The 24,214-nt window shown below is 34.3% G+C and overlaps 1 protein-coding gene across 1 annotated transcript; it reads right to left on the bottom strand.

Annotated features, from left to right (window-relative positions):
- Window positions 1-803: 803 nt before the first annotated feature.
- On the bottom strand, window positions 804-21,380 carry il17rel (interleukin 17 receptor E-like). Its single transcript, XM_088645019.1, has 17 exons — window positions 21,185-21,380; window positions 15,938-15,965; window positions 14,012-14,155; window positions 13,175-13,281; window positions 12,428-12,542; window positions 11,819-11,863; window positions 11,216-11,355; window positions 9,134-9,205; window positions 8,539-8,593; window positions 6,805-6,968; window positions 6,335-6,379; window positions 5,754-5,811; window positions 5,295-5,443; window positions 4,579-4,644; window positions 4,404-4,461; window positions 2,249-2,371; window positions 804-1,582 (listed from the first exon to the last, which is right to left on the bottom strand). Exons 1-17 carry the CDS (start codon window positions 21,278-21,280, stop codon window positions 1,425-1,427), a joined length of 1,623 nt encoding a protein of 540 aa, XP_088501145.1. The 5' UTR covers window positions 21,281-21,380; the 3' UTR covers window positions 804-1,424.
- Between the last annotated feature and the right edge of the window lie 2,834 nt (window positions 21,381-24,214).

Below are 24,214 nucleotides of genomic sequence, written 5' to 3'. Positions count from 1 at the left end.
TTTTAACTAGACAAAAATAGCGATTATATTATTAGCATCTCTGCAGATTGTTTTTATTGTTTTAGATTGGCATTTAAACAATTCACTCGGCAGTGAATAGTGAGCTGTCACCTCAGGCTGAAGGTGAAGGTCAGAAATACATCAGTCATGTGTTAGTTATTTGAATAATCTACGGAATGCCATGTGAATCACATGGTTTTCATTTTGAAGCATGGTCTTACAAAGGATTCTTTTGTGATAACCTTTAAAAAATGTTTTCTATTTATGCAGGGATGTTGTTAACACTCTTTGCATATTGTTGTCAGCACTGGAGTCTCCACAATGTTCTCTGGTACATTTCCAGAGTAAAGATTGGTTAGGTGTAGGGATGAAATGCTGAATTAAATTAAAATATACACAGACACATAATGGTGGGGCTGCTGAAAAGAAGTGAAGTAACAACAAATAAATATTTACAAAGTAAAAATGTGTTACAAATAATAAATAATTTAAAATAATATTGTTCAGGACTGGATACACTGAGTGGGAAAGGACCTGACTGTGATGCAGAAGTAATGTTAATTATTATATTTTTATGTTAATAACTGAAGATATGTAAAAATAGTAAAATAAAATTGGCAAATAATTTCACTTAAATGTTTTTGAGACACTTTTAGAAATAGTCATACAAATTTGTGTGACTATTGTATATACCCCTCGGTTTTCTATAGGACTGAGATAGCATATCCTTTTTGCACATACACAACTTTAAAATCCCATTTTTACCAAACAAAGTCCCTATGTGATTTTTTGAAAAAGAACTGTTATTCAGTGCAAAATAAAATGTGCACTTTATTTGTTGTATATATTTAATATCTGCATGGAGTCTTTCCAAAGCACAATCAAAATATTGCGCTTTATGCTTTACATCATTTGGTGCTTATATAATGTACAGTAACTGAGACTTCAAATATAGAGGAGATAGATTTGTTGATATACTGTAGTACTGCTTCTTGGGATACAAAATAATGAGTTCATGCCATGTGGTTTCATAGCAATGTTAGTTGCTTAATGTTTGGTATTTGGGTTGAGTTAAAATGGTCAAAATGAGCTGAGTAAGAATCTGTTTAGAAAGTTTTTCTACAATTCACTCATTTTTTTAATTCATATAGTGGCTGCAGTTATGAAGATGGCCCAGTTGGCTTTGGCATTAGTGAAGCTGGGAAATTGGTGAGAGCAGTTGCCTAGAGAATGAAATGTTTGGCAGTTGGCTAGTCCAGAGAAACTGGAAGTCCAGCTCAGTGAGGGACAAGCCATGTCCTGTAATGCAGCTGGTCCCCAAACTGGCCCAGGACCATTACTTGCATCTGGTTCATATGTGGAGTCGTTGGAAAACTGCAGAAGCTCCCAGCATGAGAAAAGTCAGGAAGAAATAAGCCAACATATCAACAGAATGTCCGTAGCTCACTGTCTGCATGGAAAGAATGAGCAGGCTTTTTGTCATAACATGTTGACAGCGGTGAGATTAAATCACTGTCTTCTTTTGGCTGTAGAGAACAGTGGAGTTTATTCATGGTTGGAGGTTGTTTTGTCATCGTCAGGCCTAATGGAAGAAGTATAGAGAGACATTGTGAGTGTTAGGCTGACTGTTACAATAATCAAGCAAACCATCGGGGACATGTAAGTGTGACTATGCAAGGAGGAATATCTTTTAATGTCAGAAAGTTTGATCGTAACTTTACTATTTAGCAGAACATTTAAGAAGTCCTTGAGCCAACAGTTTTTCCATTCCTGCAACCCAATCTGGAAATGCCACATTTCCAGCAGGATCATGCAAGACCACAGAACACTAAGATAGTAATGGCATGATTTCAAGAAACCCATGTCAAGATCTAGCCATTGTCTGTTTTTTTCTCATGATTTGAGTGCAAGAGCAGCTATGGGTCCCACTTGTTAGTGCTATTGTCAGATGACAACTGCCATCAGCTGGCTTTCACCATGCTGCTAGAACTACACTGGAATATTATGAGAACATCCCACAGCAGTCTGTCCAGAGGCTGATCAAGTCTATGTGTCAACTCTGACTGCATTGTATTAATGTTTATGGAGGTCATGCCGATGTAGAATTTGTAACATTTCATATCTAAAGCTTATCATGATTCTTTGACATGTATAATTATTCACATTTTGTGTGACATTTTTTGTACTTTGTAATCTCTGAAAGACAGTAGACATAATTATCCTCTATAAAAAGGAGAACAGAACTTACTTTTTAGCATTACACTTCCAATGAGAGCTGCCACAATGAACGCTGTCAATATTACTAATGAAAGTGCCATCGTCCACACATTTGTTTTGTTATATATCTGTCCTTTTCTATGAATTACCTGTGCTGTAAAAAATGAAAGTTCAAAAAGTTTATTGAGCAATGTTAACAGAAATAAACATGCAGAAAGAAGGGAGCTCTTTTCTGCAGATAAAAAAAGGATTAAGTCTATTTAGATTGATTAGCTTAGTAGAAAAACAAATCAAATAATTCATTTCAATTAAATGCCTCTCACGTGTCAGGCTGAATACAGCTATGACTGCCATGGTGTGTCAGAAGTTGCTGGGCTTGATAGCAGCAACCACCTCAGCCCTACCCAGAGGCCTTCTTTGCCTATGGCTGCTATAGACATGGTTCAAAACCTTTGCTTTTCTGCCAAGACAATTACTGCCTAGTACACCTGAAGTTACTACTCTTATCGGCAACTCAGTTGATTGGTCAAATTGTAATAATGATGAAACTAGCAAGTATGATGCAGAAACAGGAAGAGAGCTGCCCGTAAGCAGGCAGCAGCATGGGCTAGTTTGAAAAAATCTTGCAGTGGCCCAGATGATTAGCCTGAATGAAAAATGGAAGAGAAATTCCACTTTCTAAAGTTCACAAGACTTATTGGAAAGAAAAATAATATTGTTTATGGATTTGGCTGGAAGCTTTGCAAGGCAGAAGAATCAAGGGCAGATAATGACCAGTTGGACCTACTAAAAATGGGGGTAAATGGGGTGGGATACCCCATCGCTGTAGCTGTCTAAACCCAAGTACAAGGGATAGAGTGGGGTTTAACAAGTAAACCTGCGAGGCAGAGTGTGAATTAATGATCGGAGGCTCATGCAGTGGTCACAAGGATAGGAGACAGAAGGGAATGAACAAAATTAGTAAGACAAAGAGAAAGCGAAGGAGGACAAAACTGCTATAGTTGCTCTGAGTTTCTTGGAGGCTTGCTGACATTAGAAGAACTGTAAAAATACAGATGGAATGGTGAATGGAGGGCTGTTTGTTTTCAGTGGAGATATAAGTCTGAAGAGGCAAGAAAGCAACTCCAGTACTGGATGAATGCAATAAAGGTAAGATCCCTGCAATGCTCAATGTGAAACAAGAGGCAATGAAGTGAGATGCAGAGTTCTAGAAAAGATGCACACAGCATCATATATAGCCAGAGGGCTTTTATGTACAGGTAAGCAGAAGTGCAAGATTAGAATTTCTGTTCAATAACACCATTTAGATCAGGATCAAGTGGACCAGCATCAAGAACCTATGCACTACCCTATCAGTGTTATTCTGCAGTTTTGGAACTAATCATGTCAGACTCATGTCAGAATTGATGGAGAGTTTTCTGTTCTTCCTTATTCTGTTATAAGGCCTTCCTGCTGACAGCAGCTCTTTGGGTTCTATTTTTCAAAACTGTGTATTTGCTGGCAAAGGCTCTATGCTAAAATAGCAAACTGAGCATAAGGTGAGACACTGAAAAACTGGAAAAGGCCATTCACAATCCACAATTACACAATTACAACAGTCAATTCCTGTTATTATCTAAAATATAATCACTGTGCATATGCCTTATAATATGCACCAAGTTAAGAATCATCAAAATCTGCTGTTCACTTTAATCCCCCTTTTTGAAGAAGCGTGTCTAGAAACATGGAGGTTAAAAGGTTGTTTGTGACAGGTAGATCCACATAATGACAGACATCACATTTTTATGCATTTTCTGTTGTAAATATTATCAGTGTAACCTAGACCACAAGTTGTTAAGCAGCTTCAGGCAGTCATAGAGCTCCCTTTGAAGATAAATTAGAAGTATTAGTTCTCAGTAATTTGCTGAAAGACACTCAGCCTCAAGCTAACATTGATTGCTTTGGAATTCCATTGAGCCCATCCCATCAGACTGCAACCATCACAGAAATCACAGTACAGAGGAACTGAAAAGGGAGGTTGTATAAATTGCAGACTTACACCTTTTATTATGTTTGTACTGATTCTTCTTTAAGGGTTTTGCACAAGACATTATGTTGATGACCGTTCTGCTGTTTAGTGATTTTTACACACAGAATTTTCAATTCAAATATGAGTGTTAGGATAATTAAAATAAAGTTTTACTTACAGCACTGTAATTTGCACTTCTGTACAGGGACAGAGTATTTAGCATCTAATCTTCTTGCCTAGCAAAAGGAATAAAAGCAATTTAAAAGAGGAATTAAAATGGCATATCAGCTTTATTATAATGACTCTACATGTAGAGTGGAATACATATCTAAAAAATAAAAAACTACACTCACCTGGATACACACATTTGGCTTGCATACTTCATTGGTTAGGTTAACAATTGTGGTATTGGATTTATCCTAGAAGTAAAATAAATTATGAAAATGTAAAGATAATTATCTTCATGTTCACTCTTACAATAGGTAAGTAAAGACAGAAAAATATCAAGACATGATTCCATTCCATTCCATCAGTTTCTATTTATGTCATTTCATGTCATTTACCAAACCGCTTTATACCATACGGTGTCGCGGGAAGCCGGAGCCTACCCGGCATTAATGAACACATGGCAGGGTACAGCCTGTCCATCGCAGGGCAAGTGCAAGCCAATCATACATGGCGACACTTTGGAGGCCACTGTGAAGGCCAAGTGGGAAGAATTTGGCCTGGACACAGGATAACTCCTCATTCTTATCAAGAAATGCCTGGGGATCTTTAATAACCACTGACAGTCAGGACCTTAGTTTAAAGTTTCATCCAAAAGACAGTGCCCACTACAGTATAGTGTCCCCACCACTATACTGGGACATTAAAACCCACACAGACCGCAGGGTGGGCGCCCCCCACTGGACCCACTAACACTTCTTCCAGCAGCAACCATGGCTTCCCAGGAGGTCTCTCATCCAGGTACTGATCAGGTGCAACCCCGCTTAGCTTTAGTGGTGATATGGCTGCTGGCAGTTTCTATTTTTGCCATTATATTTTCAACAGATATTAAAAAAGTGCTTACCACAAGGATTGAAATGAGGTAGTCTTCTTCAGGGTCACAAAGAAAGGATTCACCTTTCTTACAAAGAGATAGAGACACCACTGTGCTGATCTGAGAAGTAATGACTATTTGCTGTTGACCGTGTGTTGAAATCACTTTCATGTCCCAAGCTGTAAGAATACAGTTTATACTATATAATCAGTGTTCCATTTCTAGCAACATTCTTTTTTATATTAGCCAGTTCCTTGTATTCTGTATTTGGCGACTTCAGTATAAATATAGTTCACTTTTAAAATAAAGTGAATAAATACTGTTTTAATCTGAAGATTTGATGGATTGCACAATTTATTAAAAGAACTGAGATGGCTCACAAACCAGATTGTTTTTGCTCTTAGATATTTTCATATCTTTCTATATCTGTTTCTAAAAATATATATTTTACAAGTAAAAGTACAAATGTGATAAAGAAAGTTTAATTACCTGGGAAATAATCTTTACTAAAAGGGCATTTAATCCAAGAACCAGCTTCTGTAGTAAACTAAAAAAAAAATCATTGTAAATTAAAATATGTTACTCTCACCTGCCCTTTTGTTCAGCACCATGATTATTCTCTCACATATCATAATTCATATGCAATGTGTTGTGTTGTCATGCATGTTTACTTTAGACCTCAAAAACTGTCTATCTCAGACATCTGAAAAGACTGAAAACAATAAATGGACTTGATAAAAATATGTAAAACGGTTGATTATCCTTTAGGAATCTAATCAATCATGGCAATCTACAGTACTCAAAAACAATAGGGAAACAAAGACTTATGGCTTTGTGCAGGGTGTCCTGAACAAACTGTTTCATTTTGTTTAAGTAGATTGCCACAGGTTCTTTAATAAGTAGTTATACAAGTTCTTTAGATCAGCAAGCCTTTTTCACACAAATGAACTAGCCAAACGTTCTCATAAGACTCATATGGTATATAACTCACTAAGAAATGCATAGAAAAGTCCAATTAGTTACAGTACGATTAGAGCACATGTAACTCAATAAATATTTAATAATCTTACCTTCATGCAAAGACTTGGGTTTGGATCCACTTGAGCATATTTTACCTATGGATGCAAAAACTGGATCTGAGTTTTCAGAAAGGATCATTTAAACAAGTATAGACAGAAAGGACCATTTAGACAAGTATACAGTATTTATCATAGTATTATTAAACTAATGCAATAAAAGGGAAAATAAAAAGATATAGGAAAGTAGAACAATGTATGAAGGGACATACTAGTAATTTGTAATCACACAGGAACTGCATTTGCAGAAATATTACAAATAAAAATGCATGTATTTATGTATAATCTCATTTGTACAGTGACTTCAACATTCTTTTGTGAATCAAAAGCTGTCAATGTTTGCCATAATGAGGATTTTAGTAATGCTAAATGTCTGAACAATCTTAGCTCACAGAAACTGTGAAAAACTATAAATAGTCTAACATATTTGCTATAGTTAAGTAAATTAAATTGTTGCATCTTACTGTTGACCCATGGACGTCTTGAGAAGTGTTTGCCAAGTCAAGACAGAGATTTTCTCCAGTTGTCCAGCAGAGGTTTATTTTAGCATCAATGGGGCAAACAGGTTTCCAAGACAGTTCCTGAGCTGCAGAGTTGTATGTTATTCCAGACCAAAGTTCCTCTGTGTCTGTACAGATATATAGAAGTTATTTTAATAGGAAATTCTGGTTTCCTTTATTGTAGAATCCTCAGTCTTAAAATGTTCTGTCCCAGTTGGTGATGCCTCTTTACAACAGGGAGATGGATTCCCATTCACTGTTGATCATCCATGTTGTAGGAGATATAATCCCATGTTGTAATCTTTTATTTAGGGTAGTTTTCTGTCAGTGTGTCCTGTCAGTGTATTGTAGATGAGTTCAGTTTACAGGATTAGCACTGTGGGTTTCTGTGTCTGTAGAAAGTAGGATATTGCAACACAGTTTTGTTTACAGAGTAACATTTAATGTTGGATGTTGTATTGATTGTGTAGTTGTGTTGTTGTGTTTTATTGCTAATAAATATTTGTCTGTTCATGATGGCCTCTAATATATTACTCTTTTGCCAGAGCTGTGCCAGATGGTAAAGATCTCATGTACCTCAAATTATACTTACCACTGCATTTTTATTTTACTTATTTTTTATTTCTCACTTCCCGCTAATTTGTAAAATTATTATTTACCGTGTATTTGTTTTTAAGTACATTTTAATTATTCTAAATATTTTTAAGAATTTTTTTTCATTAATTGTTATTTCACTTTACTCCCAGTATTTAGTTTCCTTTCTTTCTCTTTCTTTCTCTACTCCCCTCCTTGATTAATACACGCACCTGTGACCATTAAAGGACAACAAAGCTTGCCTGTAATTCTGCTCTCCTGTCCCTGTTTCTTCACCAACAGACAGAGCTAGGAAAAATAAGGGAGGATCGCTGCAATATCATGAATGGTAATTCTCTATACAGTATCTGTTTACACAACAGCTAAGAAATGGTCACTTCCAATTTACATTAAAATCCAGGTTACAGTACATGCTGAATGAACCCCTTTGTATCCAGGCGAGTGGGCAGAATATGCATTATTGGCATTTTGCAACATACTACAATAATCAGGACAATTCAGAATAATTGCTAATAGTCACTCTAAATATTTTATCATATACAGTGTACCTCTAGTAATCTATCAATATATGCACTTGCCCTTTTAGCCTTTTGGTTCTGAACATTTTCCAGACTATTTACTAGTTGCAGTTTAATTTAATTCTCAACCATCTCCATCTCCATATCAATGTGTTTGAGATTCAGTAACTGGGGAAGCCAGGGCATTAATTTCCTGGTATCATTCAGGTGTTGTCTTAGTCTATATTTAGTGCCATTGTAATGCTTTCCTGAGGGTATGGATGACATTGAAGAACAGAATGTTTTAGTTTATTTCCAAACTAGTTTTATTGCAACTGCATTACACAGCATTTTTCTTGCCTTGGGGTTAAAAAGACAACAGAGGTGTGAAGTCCAAGCACATATGTTTAAACATAATTGAAATGTATGCACTGCAAATTTTTCATTTGGAATCAATCTTTGGCACAAGTCAACAGATTACAATATCAAATTCCTGTTCTAAAGTAGATAGGGTTTAATACATGTTTGTGGATTTCCACTAGCAATAAAATATGAAAACCTGCCTCTCTGAAAATTATACTCATGAGATTTTATTTTGTGTACTCACTGTTTTTGAATGGACATAGTTGAATTCTGCTTGCATCTTCCATGGAAGACCAGCCCTAAAAACAAATCATTTTTCAATACCTAAAAAAATGCTTTGACAGCTTCAAACTTCAAAAATTATTTGTACTTTTCTTGAGAAGCAATTGCAAATGACTGTTCGCAAGATCAAAATCAAATATCCAGAATTTAATGAGTGCAACAAATAAGGTACAGTATGAGACCAATTTTTTCTAACACAATCATTTCTCACTGTGAGTTCAAAGCAATTTCAAAGTATGGGTGACATTATACAAATTCCTACCAGACCAGTCTCCACCCATATATAGTGCTATAGTTAGCACTATATCTCAAAGAGAAGGAGAAATGTGACAATTCCAGAAAGAATGAATACACCAAGAATTGTCTTTGCAACAACTCGTTTAAGTTGGTATTTGGTACCTCCCAATAATACAGCTTGTCTTTGATTCTACTTTTAGTCTCTCTGTTATTTACATTTTTGAATTATTTGACATGGAGCAATGGAACATTTTTACAAAAAGAAAATAGTGATGTTTTTCATGTAAAACTAAATAAATAATATTTAAAAAAATTACTACCTCAATGCAAAGACAGGGATAAAGTCTTGAATATGGCAGTGTTGCATTTTTCAAGGGGTTTTCCCTTTTAATCTGTAAAACATCAGTTATCAGTTTAAAACGTTTTGCTAGCCAGATGATCATTTCCTGAGATCCTTTAGTATTTCATAACACAGTTCACAAAACATGTAATTACTATTTGTTCTCATTCAGGCTTGAGATCTCTTCCAGAACAAGTTCATTTCTGCTTAGTAAAGTTTCATGAGAAGCAATTAAATAAGAAAGAGGAACAAATATAGACAAAAAGACTTTACCAACATATTGAAGTATAATCAAATAGGAAGAAGGTATAGATTCACAATTAACCATTTAGTTAGTACAGTCATTTCTGCTATAACGAAATAGTTGTGTTTCTGTAAACTACTGCATTATAGAAAATCCAACCATCTATCCATCTATTTTTAACTGCTTTATCCAGTACAGACAGCCGAAACCTATCTTGGCAAGCAACAGGCGTAAGGCAGGATGCACAGGACAGAAACACATATTCACACCAAGGCCAATTAACCTACTAGTTGTCACGACCGTAAGTCCCTCCTCCTAAGGGTGCTCCGGCTCTTTTCCGTTTTGCTTGATTTTCCTACACCTGACACCTGCCCAGCCCCTCCCTACAAAAGCCAGACGCTCCTACCATTCTGGACTCAGTTTTGGAAGATGGACGCCCGGAAGCCTGCCTACCAGTGAGTCCAGGAGTGGCCCGACGGCATAGGCTTCGCAACGGCTTCCTGACAATCTGGGTCCGGGGCTTTGAGCGCCTGGCCCCGTTACCCCTTTTTATTTCCCTGTCCCTGCCCCGGATCCCGCTCCGGTTTTTAACTTTTGTCTCGTCTGTCTTGGATGGAATACACGGTTCTGGACTTTTGCTCCCACTCTACATTTCCCTACAGACTCCTTTGGACTTTCGCCTGGACAACGCCCCCCCTGAGCAACAGTACACCATCGACACGCCCCCTGTTCTTCTACCAGCCCCGTTCCTAGTCTTTTTTCCCCCATGTTTGTTGCACTCCCTTCCAGATCTGCCGTCTGCGTAGGGTCCTGATAAACGCTTCCTGACACTAGTGTGTCTTTGGACTGTAGCAGGAAACCAGAACACTAGGAGGAAATCCATGAGAACACATGCACACGAACATACAAACTCCACACAGACAGCACCATAGATCTGGAATTGAACCCAGGGGCCCAGCACTGTGAGGTAACAATGATAACCTCTGCAACACTGTGATGCTCATTACAGAAAACTGTAATATACAGTAGATACCATTGGCCAAGTGGGAATTAGTGGGTTAGTGGGTACAGCGTTTGGATTCACAATAAGTATGGTGTTTGTATATAGTAATTGGTCATTTTATTAGTTGGAATATTCCATCTGCAAAATTATTTTGTGATTATTTCAAAAAGAAAACATGGAAAAATAGATAAAAGGATATGCTAAAGAATGAGCAATTCTGTAGTGGAGAAAGGTAAAACGATTTTTTTTAAAAAAAAGCTTTTTGATAAGACAAACTACTAAACCCAGTTAATAATATCACATGTTCATAATTTCTCTGCTATCACTTTATAACATCAACCTTTAATAGCTTTCAACTAGCACTAGCACAAAAATCCATACCTTTACTATTCATTTTAACAACAACGTTTATATCAATGTTTCCAAAGAATGAAAATATAGTACCTGTGCACAGACACAGTGCACAACAAAGGTGTGCAGTCTGGACAAAGACTGACATCAATGAATAAGAGAACACACCAGCATTCCAAACCTGTGTTGTTACACTAAGGCTGCCATGCAACTGTTTTCATTAGTTTTTGACTAGTTTCAGTATACTTCAGACACCTTATAGCCAAAATACCCCTGCGTAATGGAAAGAGCATTCCCTAATAAATCAGTCTTTTAATAGCCAATTTGCATTATGGAGACTCACATGATCAAATCAAAAATGATTATAACAGTAAAAAAAATAAATTGATATTTCTTACAGATTAAACCTAAGTAGACTATTCTACTACATAAACCTATAGAAATAGATTTGCTACTGTACATACCAGTGCATAAGATCCAGTGCTTTGACAGGAGTACCACTTGTGGCATAGTCTCAGGTGGTAATCCTTATATTCAAGGAGCTCCGTAACTTGCACAGACAGTAGCTTCCTTTCGACTTCAACAGTGTAATCTAGTTTTCCAGCTGTTACAAAACAACACAATTTTTATTTCAAATCTGCAAAATTTGTTATTTTTAGAAAAAAACAAAGAAAGTGCTTTCTTATACTTAATATTAAATAATATAAATGAAATAATAATAATAGTATTATGCACCAATATTCAGTGAGAACTTCATATGTAAATAAGTAATATATTTCAATTACAGCTTCTAGTAGTCATACACCATTGGGGTGTAAATACCCTATCTGAGCAAAATATTGAATTTAGTACTCTTACAATGGTATCTGTTAAAGTACCATATAATTTCTTAACATGGACAAACAGTACAGATGTCAGACACAGTGAGTTTAATCAATTATTTGAGAGTTAGTGAAAATAAAAAGTTGATTTTCAAAATAAAAAATGGTTTGTGTTTTTAGCTATCAAATGTTTTTCTGTTTACCGCAAGAAGATCTAAACTGTTGGGGTTTATGCAAGAGACTTACCAATGCATTGAGGTATATTATGTCTTAAGTCTTTATTAGTGCAGTCTGAAATAAAAATATAAAATTAAGTTAGTGTAATAATCTACTGAAAGGTCTTACAACAGTGAACAAATAATTTATAAAATAATTATTTTTGTTTTGCAAAAGTTATTCACAAACAATGTGTATGTGTAATCTTTTCTATAAATGGCAATTCTTTCTCATTGCAGACAATATTGATCTATTTATGTTGAGTGGTATTTTATACAGAGCCTAGAAGAAGTTTGAGATTCTCTATAGAATAATGTAAGTCCAATATGTATTACTATTGATAATTGACTGCCACTCTCATTACAAACAAGGTTTACTGAAAAATACAAGAGCGTAGAAATTATATTGTATAATGGCAATTCAGCTGCTCACTCTTAGTGCTGGATAACCTGCAGGAAACTAAGCATTATTATTGTTTAAATGCAGTGATATCAGGTTAATAGTAAGACTACTACTCTGAGTTCTGCAGCTTTCTGAGTTCTGAAGCACAGCCAGCTTTAGCAGGTACTCATTATCCCTACAGTGAAGCAGCCTGGCTGCTTCTTGGGCCTGTAGGTTATTGTTTAGTGCAGTACTTGCCTTGAACATGGTAGCTTTGGGACAATCTTAAATCACAATAATATGGAATTGTTTTAAGCGTTACATCAACCTGTTCACCAATTACAACATCAAAACAATTGTACTGAACATGCACCTGCAAAGGCAACAGAAATGCAAATTATTATTTCTCAAAGGCACAGCCTAGAAGATTAACATACAAAACTGCTCACTTAAAGCATTTTTGTCCTGCATCGTTTTACTGCGATAATGATGCTTGGGTCCCTTATAGTAACTGTACCTAATTTATATTACAGTGCATTGAGGTGGCTCTGTGGCAAAGGATCTGCACCTGTGGCAGGAGCGGCCTGCAGACGAATACTACTCCATTGGGCCCCTGAACAAGGCACTTAACCCCAACTGCTCCAAAGGTGCCATATAAATGGCTGACCCTGCGCTCTGACCCCAAGCTTCCCTCTCTGTGTGTCTCATGGAGAGCAAGTTGGGGTTTGTGAAAAGACAAATTCCTAATACAAGAAATTGTATATGGCCAATAAAGTGATCTCATCTCATGGTTTGGAAGTTAGAAATGTGCATTTTCAGGAACTTCATGTTGCTTTCTCTCTCTTATTATGTTATTTTCAAAGAGATTTGTGAAAACTTTTCAAAATATTTCTTAAAGAAGACAGTATATACTTTAGAATTTTCCAGCTAAATCTTTTTTTGTTCATTATTTCCATTGAAGTGCAATTCTCCAAGTATATTACAGTATAAAGGATAAATATTTACCTCTTGTCCAATAAGCTTCCTATCTGTAGCTTTAAAACTGATAATGTGACATTGCTCATTAGACGTTCCAAGGGACATTGAGCACATTTTCACACCTCGAATGTTTTCTAGGAAATATCAATAAACAAAATATACTGTGTAAATTGTGCAATGTCATTACTAGTAAAAGGTGGAACTTGTAAAAGATAAAGACAAAAAAAAACATTATCGCAAGTAAAAGTAAAAGATAAATAAATGCAAATAGTTTATCATTGTCATCTATCTTCCAAACTGAACTCAGTCTATGGCAAAGATCAAATGAATGATCAACGTTCTTTGACTTTTAATGGTTCACGTATAACACAGTATTGTAAATGGAGAGGAAACAGCAGTTGTACTGTATGTCTTTCTCTTTCTTTCATTTAAATGAAAAAGTTACTGTATATCTACAACATATCTAACTATATTTAACTCTAAGATGAATATGTAACAGCTAATGTGACATACAAAATACTGCTGATTATCTCTTTATATCTTATGTGTATATTTGATTAAAAGATCACTTGTATCCTAAAATTGGTTTTTGGAGGCACTTGTTTGATAAGTCAAATAATGAGATATTGTTATGCATGTAAGAACAATGTCCCCTTTTTATGTAAGATGGCGGATTTTCTTAACCCTTACACACGAAAAAGCTAAACAAAATTCATTTTGCAAACATTTTGAAATGTTTGGAAAAATAAAAACAGCACAGCAATTCTGTTGTGCAGGCTTATAGTGTAATATGATGAATGTTTTCTTTCTTATGTAATTACTAATTATATACAGTATCAAAACATCAAAAAAAAAAATACATACCATCAAAGCGCAAAATTCCCATAATTTTTAGATGCAAAGAGCACATTTGCCTTTTTTCACACTTCATGACTGTTGAAATGTTCACACTTTGAAACACAGGCTCAGTTATAACTTTTGGCAGTCTTTTACAGAATGATACTGATGCTAGAAAGAAAAAACATATACAGTATACAGGTCATATATACATCATAAAATAACTGCCAATGAAAGATTAAGTAAAACTTCCATTTATTTAAATAAAAACTTGTGAAATACTGAAAAGGTTATCAGAGGGCTAGTGGGGGGCTGAAGTTAAAGGGAACACCTTCAGAGCACTGGATGAATTCCATGGTTCAATCATCAGTGGTTTGAAGCAGCACTATGTCATCTTTCAACACTGAGTTGATAAGGATATTTTTTTTTGCCATTCACAGCTATGCATCTGTCTTACTGAACACCCGTGAGGCTGCAGTGTTGTAAGTGTGAACCAAATGACAGTTCCCATGATATCTTTCTTCAGCAGTAGGTTACATAAATCACAGATGTAAAGAGCACATGTGAATCTGTGGAAGAATTGAGGTGGTATGGTTGGTAAGCTTGGATAAGAATAAGAGATTCAACATTGGGGATTGTTTTGGCCAGGGAGAACAATCCTTCACGCTCCTCAATCCTTCATTGCCCGTAACTGACAGTGTGTACTGTTGTTCTTGGAGGTTCCCAATATTTTAGCTAATGAGTTTATTTAATCACTTTTGTATTCTATATCTCGTACCATTATTTTGTACCATTGCAGTCTGCTGGCACAGATGCAAACATGAAACTTCCAGTGACATTGTGTTTCTATAAAATACTGAGAGGCGTTAAAAACACCCTGGAGCCAGTGTAAGTAAGAAAAAATAAATAGAAAAATTGCCCTGGTTTTGGTTTAGAAAATTTATGTACTCACATATAGTCAGCAGTGATGGGTAGAATTGTTTATCTCTGATTTGTTGTTTATAAATAAACAAATAAATAAATAAATAAATAAATAAATAAGGTCAGAAAGGATTTTTGTATGGAAAAAGTTGGGAGAGTCACTTTCCACTCTTGTCTAAGCTATGAATGAAAACTTTGTTTCAACTGGTTTCAAGGGAACAGAAGTAGGGTTCCCTTTTGAAACTTCCTGTAACTATTTCCTCTTGACATTGTTGAAACACAGCTATTTTAAAAAGATGTTCAAAACTTGATTCAGTGCACCAAGTTAAAGTGTAACTTTTGGTTTTCACTTTTTATCTGAACCAAAATTACTCTTTTCTGCTCGCATTTCCTTTTCTAATCCTTGAGCAGTTTGGTAAATTCATTTTTAAGTTACTAGTTTTTAGTGCAATTAATCAAAAGAGTTATCTTTGTGCTTTGTTTTATTCTCATTTGAGCCCCCAGGTGTAGGAAGTAATATTGTTGATTCATAACAAGCATCCAGGAAAAGTCTACCAAAGACTATAATAAACAGTCTAATTGGGTTTCAGGTTATTGAACCAACAAAATCAGGACACACACTTCTGTTAAGGAATCAGAGGCATGTTTAAATGTTTCATTATACAAATATAAGATGAGTTAGCCATGAGTAGTCTCTTAAGATGTGGAGATGTAATCATTAATACAGCATGGCATGTGTGACTAGCAGATATGGGTTGGTGTATGAATATCTGCTTAGAGAAGAAGTTGGAAAGTTTCCATGCTGTTGCAATTAATCGGATTGTGCAATTATCTCCAGGAGGTATTTGTATTGATTTTTTGTTTTATAAAACAGATAAATATTAGGTAGGTCAGTGGAAAACTAAAATGACAAACTAAGACCATAAATCAATATCAATATACTACATTCTTACTAGAGTTTATAACATGTACTGTATATATTGTTTTTTTAAATATGTTAAATGACATGATCGTATATAAAGAGATACTTACAATGTGCTTTAGATTTGCAGTGCAGACCCTGTAGTAAGAAAGATACAAATATGCCATTACATACCTAGAAACAAGACAGTCCACTAAGACATGTAGTTTTCTAATGCAAAATACATATTAAAAAAGATCAATATCACAATTCATGTATAAGAAAAAGAAGGTATAAAAACAGAAAGCAGAACTCCTTCATTAATTATAACAAAGCCAGTATAGCTCATATTTTTTATATTTCTGTATGTTCCACAGTAAACACAATATTGTAGTGCAACAAATCACCACAACTTTTCACACATCTACTATATGACAGCAAGATTATTATCCTAAAACATAACAATGAAAATGACTTAAAATAATTAAATTGACCTACTTTAGTGGAAAAGATGTGTATCACTTCATGGTTGATAGACAAACACATTGAGCATGAATTTTGTATTGATATGTTGGTACATTCAGATCCTCATTTGAAGTTACTTCCTTAATGACACCTTTCAAATTTCTCACCACAAAAACTGCCTGATACGTCATTTATAACATGTCATTTATAACATCAAAGTCTTGTGCAGGTGTTCCAGAGTAACAAAAATGTATAAGACAGGATCTCAAGCACATTAACAAAACAGACATTCAGTGTTCAATGTTGACCTGTGAATAAGTTATGAAACCAATAGGAGAAACTTCCTGTCTACAACGCCTTGAGGAAACTGCACTGTATGATATTCTGTCGGGAAAATAAAAGGGATTTTCCAGAAATTAGAAGATATCCTTATCTGATATAATGCATCTGGTGCTTTATTCTTTTCCTTTTTTGTACATGAAAAGGGTGTGCTTTGCCTAAATATGCTAGAATAGAAAATGAATGTAAATTCATTTCCTGGTTTATTGATATCTGAAAAAATATGGAGTGTTATGGAAGTAGAAACAAAGTATACACCGAATTATTAATTTTAATAGAACTGTTTTCTATTCCTGCTTTGTTTTTATGTTCAAGGCAATTGGGTTATTCTGAATAGTGCTACATTATGCAGTAGCTACAGTAGATACAATTTTCTAATACACTATTCAATTGCAACATGCATACATTTCTATTATGAAATTGTGCCACACAGTTAGCTTGAGTTGCCATGTGCTTTCAAGAATCTAAGTGATTCTTTCCAGTTATATAAACATTAAATTTTGAAATCTCTCCAACAAAATACTAAACAAAGAGGATATCAAGGGGATATGCATTGTACATGTTAGCTGTTATAGGCAAGGATTCAACAGCTGAACAGGTGAGGATAACTACTCAGCTGACAAGTACTAACAAGTTAAAGCATTCAGTTCTTTCAATGATGGGTGATCTCATGTTTGGCAATGAGATAATTGTTTTTATTTTTAAAACCACAAAAGATACCGTATGTGGTGAGGCATTTGTGAATGTGCACACATATTATAAGCAAAATGCCTATTGAAATTACAATCAACAAAAATGTCTTTGTATATTAAATTTAGATGGCCACATTAAGCAAACCATCATTTGCTGAAATAATTAAATATTGTACACACTCCATATTCTACTAAGAAAACCTCATCTGTATCTGACTATCTTGGCATAATTCTTATCATCAAGAAGGCCTAGAACTTGCAGAATGGTTTAAGGTTTAAATAGACCCTCCAGCTATACTAACAATGAAGGATACAAATTGTTTCTAAGATTAAAAAATACTTCTAAACAGATGTGTTAATCTTGTTGTTAGTTTATATCAGAGGAAGAACGCTAATATATTAAGGGTACTGCTTGTTTCTTTTTGATTAAGAGTTAGCTCATAACATTAAAATACTTTTTAGACTGTTGATGTTGGATTGCTCTCTAAAAATTAGACTGTATTTAATTTGTTGTGTAATTAAATTATATTCTACAAACTAAGTACTTAAGGGTTAATTAAACTTGTGTTAAGATTGCATTGATGTTCAAATACAATACAAAAAAACTACATTGTGAGTTTGTCATAAAGTATGAGTTTTGAGGCTAAATTCCAACAACACACAAAGAATATACTACATGAATAATTACACAAAGTTAGGGAATTCTAGTCTGGTCCAGAATTAAAAAAATTGGTTACAGATTTTTCAGCCTGGTTTTTCTGACAAGATCAAATCAAATGACAAGGCACACCAGTAATGGTAATGTCATTCCCGGCCTTTATTTTCTTACAAAAGCATAATGAAGCGAAATATATTGTGTTGCATTTCTGTTGTGTTGCATTTCTTTCTGTTTCTGCAGGCATTTTCTACTTAATTGTATATGTAGGCACATGCAGGAAGTCATTACTTTCTATTCTGTGGTAATTAAGTACAGTAATAGTAGTTCAAGTACAGTAGGTAAGTGCGTCAGCATGCATAGGCTCCATTTTTCATTATCCATATCCATAACCATATCAATACCAAATCATTGTAAAAAGACTACTATTACTTAATAATGAACAGGTAACAGGTTTATTCCATGCTGAAAAGAAAGGAAAGGAAACACAACTTTTCGGCTATGGGGCCTACATTAGGTATGAGGGTTGCTCACACCTGAAGAAGGCTCCACAGCCGAAACATTGTGTTTCCTTTCCTTTCTTTTCAGCATGGAATAAACCTGTTACCTGTTCATTATTAAGTAATAGTAGTCTTTTTACAATGATTTGGTATTGATATGGTTATGGATATGGATAATGAAAAATGGAAGTAAAATATAGAATCAAATCACGTGTTTTTTGTAATACATATAAAACTAGTAAGTTTACATATAAAACTAGCCTACTGTATGTAGAGAAGTAAGATCCAAAACTTAATAAATACTGAAGGAACAAGTAAAGATTTATTCCATGCTGAAAAGAGAAGAAAAAAAACACAATGTTTCGGCTGTGGAGCCTTCTTTGGGTTAATAAATATACTACAACATGAGGCATACCGTACATATTTACAGTATAGGGAATTGCTTCAAATAACAAGGAGTATAAAGATAATATACATTCCATTAAAGTTCAATAAAAGGTGAAGTTTATAGTCTGTATGGAGCCATTAATTACAAGAATGGTTCAATAGATAAGAAGTGAAGAATCACAAAACACATAAACTAACCAGGAATATTTCCTTTCTAGTGTTTGCAAATTGCTTCATTCTCCACAGAAGGACAAAAGAAAAGAATCTGTGCAGCCACACGATGGAGGGTAATGAGGGCAGGGTATAGCCAGGTGGCTAGCAGAAAAGAGTGCATGAAAGAGGACAAAGAAGGAGATAAGACACAGTTGAAAAGAGGCGGCTAGGAAGGGACAGGCAGTTAAGGGAGATCTGTAGTCCAAATTTCTCAGATCTGTTATTAAATGTCAGGAACAAAATAAATTAATTGACGTTATAGTAAAATTTTACAATTTTCGAATTATGTGAACTTTGTGAAATTGTCACCATTTTGTCGCATGGTCTCACCACCGGCAAGAGCGACAGTTCCTATGGATTCTGACAAAATATGGCCCCTGCCTGCTCACTACTGACTGTAAGGACTAATGTAATGTGATATACAGCATGAGTGAATAAGTAGATGTTGTACAACACAGAAATATTCCTCCATGATCTGCATGCATAGTTAACAAGTAAATAGTATTTGTCAGCAAAACCGTCTTGAAATCGAGAGCAATATTTGTATTGAATTAAAAGTGATGTATTCATAAGCCTGCTTGTTTACAATGTCATAGGGCCGCGTCACATCACCGGAAGTTTTGTTACCTCATTCTGAATTGCAGAGTATGGCGATACCTGGAAAATGTGACTATTTTGTGATGTACAGTAAATTGAAGTTTTTTGAAAGTTATTGTGTACATTTTACTTTTATTGTGGTTTGAAATGCCCTCATCAATGCTAATTCATTCTAACTCCAAAATCAAAATATAAAAATAGCATTACAGTTCCACTTTAATGCTGAGCACAATGTGAAAAGAGTTATATGCGAGATGTAAGGCAGAGAACAGTTTTCTCTTTCATCATATTTAAAGTCCAATGGTGAAAAAACAATGGCCAGGATCACTAATAGACCCTCTTAGAGATCAATGCACCCACTAGTGTCTTACCACAGTATATAAAGTATAACAAACATCACTCTTTTAAATCTCCTTAAATCATGTATTAGATGTTTTTCAAAGGGCAAGAAGAAACATCTGTATTCAAACACAGTACAAAAAAGCCACCATGTTCCAAAACTGCTCTTAAGCAGTAATGTATTATATATATTATATATAATATATAGCCATTTTATTCAGATTATTTTCTATAGATACTGTACATAAAGAACATCAAAATTGCTATTTATATTATTTAGTGCCAATGTGAGACAATGGCTTACATTCCATTTAAATGTTTTTTTTTTTCTATTGACACATCATGATTAATGATAAGTAAAAAATTACACATTATTTTTTATTTTAATTTAAAGCCCCTCTTCTCATAACATAGGTATCTGTTTCACCATATAATTCTAACCAGCCACTAAAGTGTCTGGAGAGAAACATTTGAATTTATAACTGGCTCCCAAAACCTAATTGGCTGAACTATTGCAGATGATAATCCTCCACAAGACGTTTAGCAACATTAATTATTACAGACAAACTTAAAACCACTAAATACTAATTACTTCACTAATAAGTGCAGATGAGTCAATAATTAGTGTTATTAACCAATTAGCCAGTTCATTCTGTACCAAACACCTTTAAACTGTGTTTGATGTTACTGTATAAAACACTGTGATCTTGATTACTTCCGTGCATATTACACAAGCAGGTACAGCTCTCTATCCTTTAGTACACATTCAGATTGTTAAAAACATGTTTGCACAAGCAAAAAGATCTGTGAAAGAAGATTTGTAAGCATATCTTTCCTATGTGACACCGATTACTTCAGGATGCAAATCCAAGAAGATGAAAGTAAAGTATATGCGCACGTTACAGTATGTGAACTTTACAATCTTACCAACACGAGAGGAATTAGAACAATAAAAATATTACTCAGCGGTGCTACTCTACAGCTTTGGCATCCTATCAAGGCTATTAACTCATCTTTTAATAATAAACTGAACATTGAATTCAAAACACAATCCTTGTCATATCTGTACATTAATATTTTCAGTTCATTAGCATAACAATATAAATAAGTGGCAAAAACATTTGGGTAAAAAAAGAAATGGTTGCTAAAGTATATCTACTAATACAGAAAATAATAATTTATTAATTTTACCTCAGAACACTGATGTCCACATTCCTGTATTCTTTCAATTTCATTCCAGGCCAGAACACTGCTGACAAGGCAGGCAGCAAGAGCTATGAAATTCATGATCAAAAGTTTGTATAAAAAATAAGAGATGTTATATTAGGGCAGCAGTTGCAATTGGTAGTCTGTTATCTGAGCCCGGAGTATCAGAGCCTTCAGAGTATTACTATGAGAGCACTGTTGATTTGAACATCACAATATAAACTGGGAAAGGTCCGCCTCCACAGCATGGGAACTGCCTCTGTTTTGTCACCTTTCTCTTTATAAGAATAGGGGTTAGATATAAAAGACTGATTACAGTACTGTACATTCCACATAAATCATCTATACACTTTTTCTGCTTGCCCCTTATCATAGATGTGTGAGAGAGACAGACCTAATTATACATTAGAGTTATGGGCGGCAAATATTGAAGAACCACATAATTATTGTGATTATAATCTCTATCAAATTCATATAAGGGTCATAAAAGTATGTTTAACTCTATTAAAATGCTTTAATTGTTTTAAAAGATAAAAAAAAAACCTTTTTGAAAATATGTGTTATTAGTGAACAATATAATCAACAAAATATAAATCAGTTTTTATTAAAGATGAACCTTGGATTCCTACAATACACTGACAACATATGTCCAAATTAAATAAGATTAAATAATTTAATATATAAGGAAAAATCTAAGCAATGTATTTCATTTCGAGCAGGTTAAATGTCACCATTTTTTTTTCTCTTTCAGCATCATTCTCTCATTCCAAGTACATTTGCAAGACAAGTACATTTGCATTCTCATGGTGATTGTCATAGCACACTCATTGCACAGCCCTACCTGTATGTGTGCACACAGCATACATGACGTGGAACCCCAGCCACAGGAAATATAGTAATGACGGACACACAGTACATTTTGAATTATATCTTATCTTTTGGATTTACCATATTCTGTATATTGTAGAAAGAAAATTTTACCATCTATAATAGTGGAAAAACCGGAGAAAAAAGTCCTGAAGCTGGAATGTTTTTTTGCAACTGAGAGTCAATAAAGCTCGAATGACCTATTGTATTACTATATCTAAAAATACCAAACAAAATAATTATTCTTAACATCAAACAAATGATAAATATATAACATACTTCATGCATGTTTAGTTGACTATTGTTGTAAAACTGTAGGTCTTTAGCAAATCATTTCCATAGATATTAATATTAGATAAAAGATAACAGCAATAATTGTGATCGTTTTCTGTTAACTTTAATAAAAACATTCTAAAGTTACACTGTAGGTTTATGGCTGATCTTTTCAGATATTATTTTAATTGATAAAATTAAAACAATTGCAAGACAGAACTGCATGAAATGTGCTAATTATGACTTATGATAATTATGACTGTATAAGATAATATTAGAACGAGGGGGAAATATTTATTCTACATCAAGAAAAATGAGTTACTGTACATTACCTCCAGTTAACAAGACTAATATTTAGAGTAGAAAGGTAACCAATTAAATGCAGGGTATTGTTTTATAAAATAGCAAAGACATTGAATAAAAAGGTTAAGAATAAATCACTCAACAAGAGCTATTGCAGCAACTATTTAATTAAAATGGAAATAGTTTACTTTAGCTTATATGGTACTTGTCAATTTAAACTCTGAAATCACCTTTAGGCTACATGCAATACCTCCTTTGTATTAAAAATATAATACCAAGGTCTGCTTTGAAATTGTGTTTATTTGAATAGAAATCTGATTCCATAGAATTGTAAATGATTAAAAGGTACATAGTTAATATGCTTATACTGCTATTGAAAGGGGAACTTACTGTAGAAAGACCTTTAAAATGTTCATCTTACATCCCAAAGGTAAAGGTTAGCATGAATCTAAACAAAAGAAGTTTGCTGTGTGATAAATGTTTCTCACTTCAGTTTTAAGAGAACAAATTATGGAATTGTAATCTCAAAAAAACGTTTGAAAAATAATTCATTTTTAAATATACAGTTTTATTGATCAGCACATTAGTTGGCCTAACCACGTATTATGAACACTGGGAACTATTCTACAGATAATTGATAAGATGACATTTTACAAAGGTAGACCTTTTCTTGAAAGATAGGTAACATTCAGTGAACACAGGATTTCAGTGTTCAGCACCACCTGGAGTACCTATTGTTTATTTCTCCTTCAGGACATTATCTAAAGAAAATGACTGTTGTATAAAAGCACTAGGCTTGGTTCAGCAAGTTTCTACAAGTATGTGAACATTTACAAAGATTCTTTGTACTCATAATTCATTGTGGTTGAAAAGATTATTAGCACATAATGTTTTTAAAAGCCATTTAAAAGTTAATTTGTGTGTGTTGAATGAAGCTCTAAATCTATTTTATTTCGGTATCCTTTTGTTCACAAAAACTGCAAATTGCATATTGTAAAGAGAAGAAAACTGACTTCATTCTTCAGAAGAGCCAGTTCTAGTCAACATAAGGCTGCTTAATTAAAGTCACTTTTGCAAGCTGCTGCCATCTGAAGAGCAAATAATATTACTATTATGTATTCGCATCTTTTAGTACATTAGTACTAGTTCTTCCTTAGTACTTAGGTTTTGAAAGTGGTGTAGAGAAAAGTACCCAGGTATCGAATAAAGTTTAGATTTTCAGTGGCAATTGAGATGACATCAGACATTGCCCCATGACATTTAAATGCTGTTATAAATGCCAGGCAGTAAATTCAGCCTTTGACATGAATGGCCATACCAGATCTACTTTAATTATGTCAGCTAAATTAATAAGGGTTAGGTTCTTTTACATATTTGCCCTGCACTGTTTTTATTCCTGTTTCTGAAGTGCTTGCATAAATGATGTAATTCTACAGCATATTTATATACTATATGTGTCAGTGATTCACATTTACATAGTGTTGGGATTTGAGGCTCACTTGGCAGAAGAGCACAGTGTTTTAAATCAGCAGGAGTTCTTTCTCATTTGTATATGTGACCTTAAGCTCCACA

Source organism: Lepisosteus platostomus, chromosome 9 (genome assembly GCF_059453375.1).
Source record: "Lepisosteus platostomus isolate fLepPlt1 chromosome 9, fLepPlt1.hap1, whole genome shotgun sequence".
NCBI classification, from domain to species: Eukaryota; Metazoa; Chordata; class Actinopteri; order Semionotiformes; family Lepisosteidae; genus Lepisosteus; species Lepisosteus platostomus.
Note: the sequence above shows the minus strand (reverse complement) of the source record. Positions and strands in the feature narration are given on the sequence as shown.

Coding starts and splice junctions, on each gene's coding strand:
- il17rel (XM_088645019.1), bottom strand. CDS start 21,280: ATGAATTTCATAGCTCTTGCTGCCTGCCTTGTCAGCAGTGTTCTGGCC. Junction 15,966..21,184: donor GTGGACATCAGTGTTCTGAG/GTAAAATTAATA, acceptor TTCTTACTACAG/GGTCTGCACTGCAAATCTAA. Junction 14,156..15,937: donor CTGCAAATCTAAAGCACATT/GTAAGTATCTCT, acceptor TTTTCTTTCTAG/CATCAGTATCATTCTGTAAA.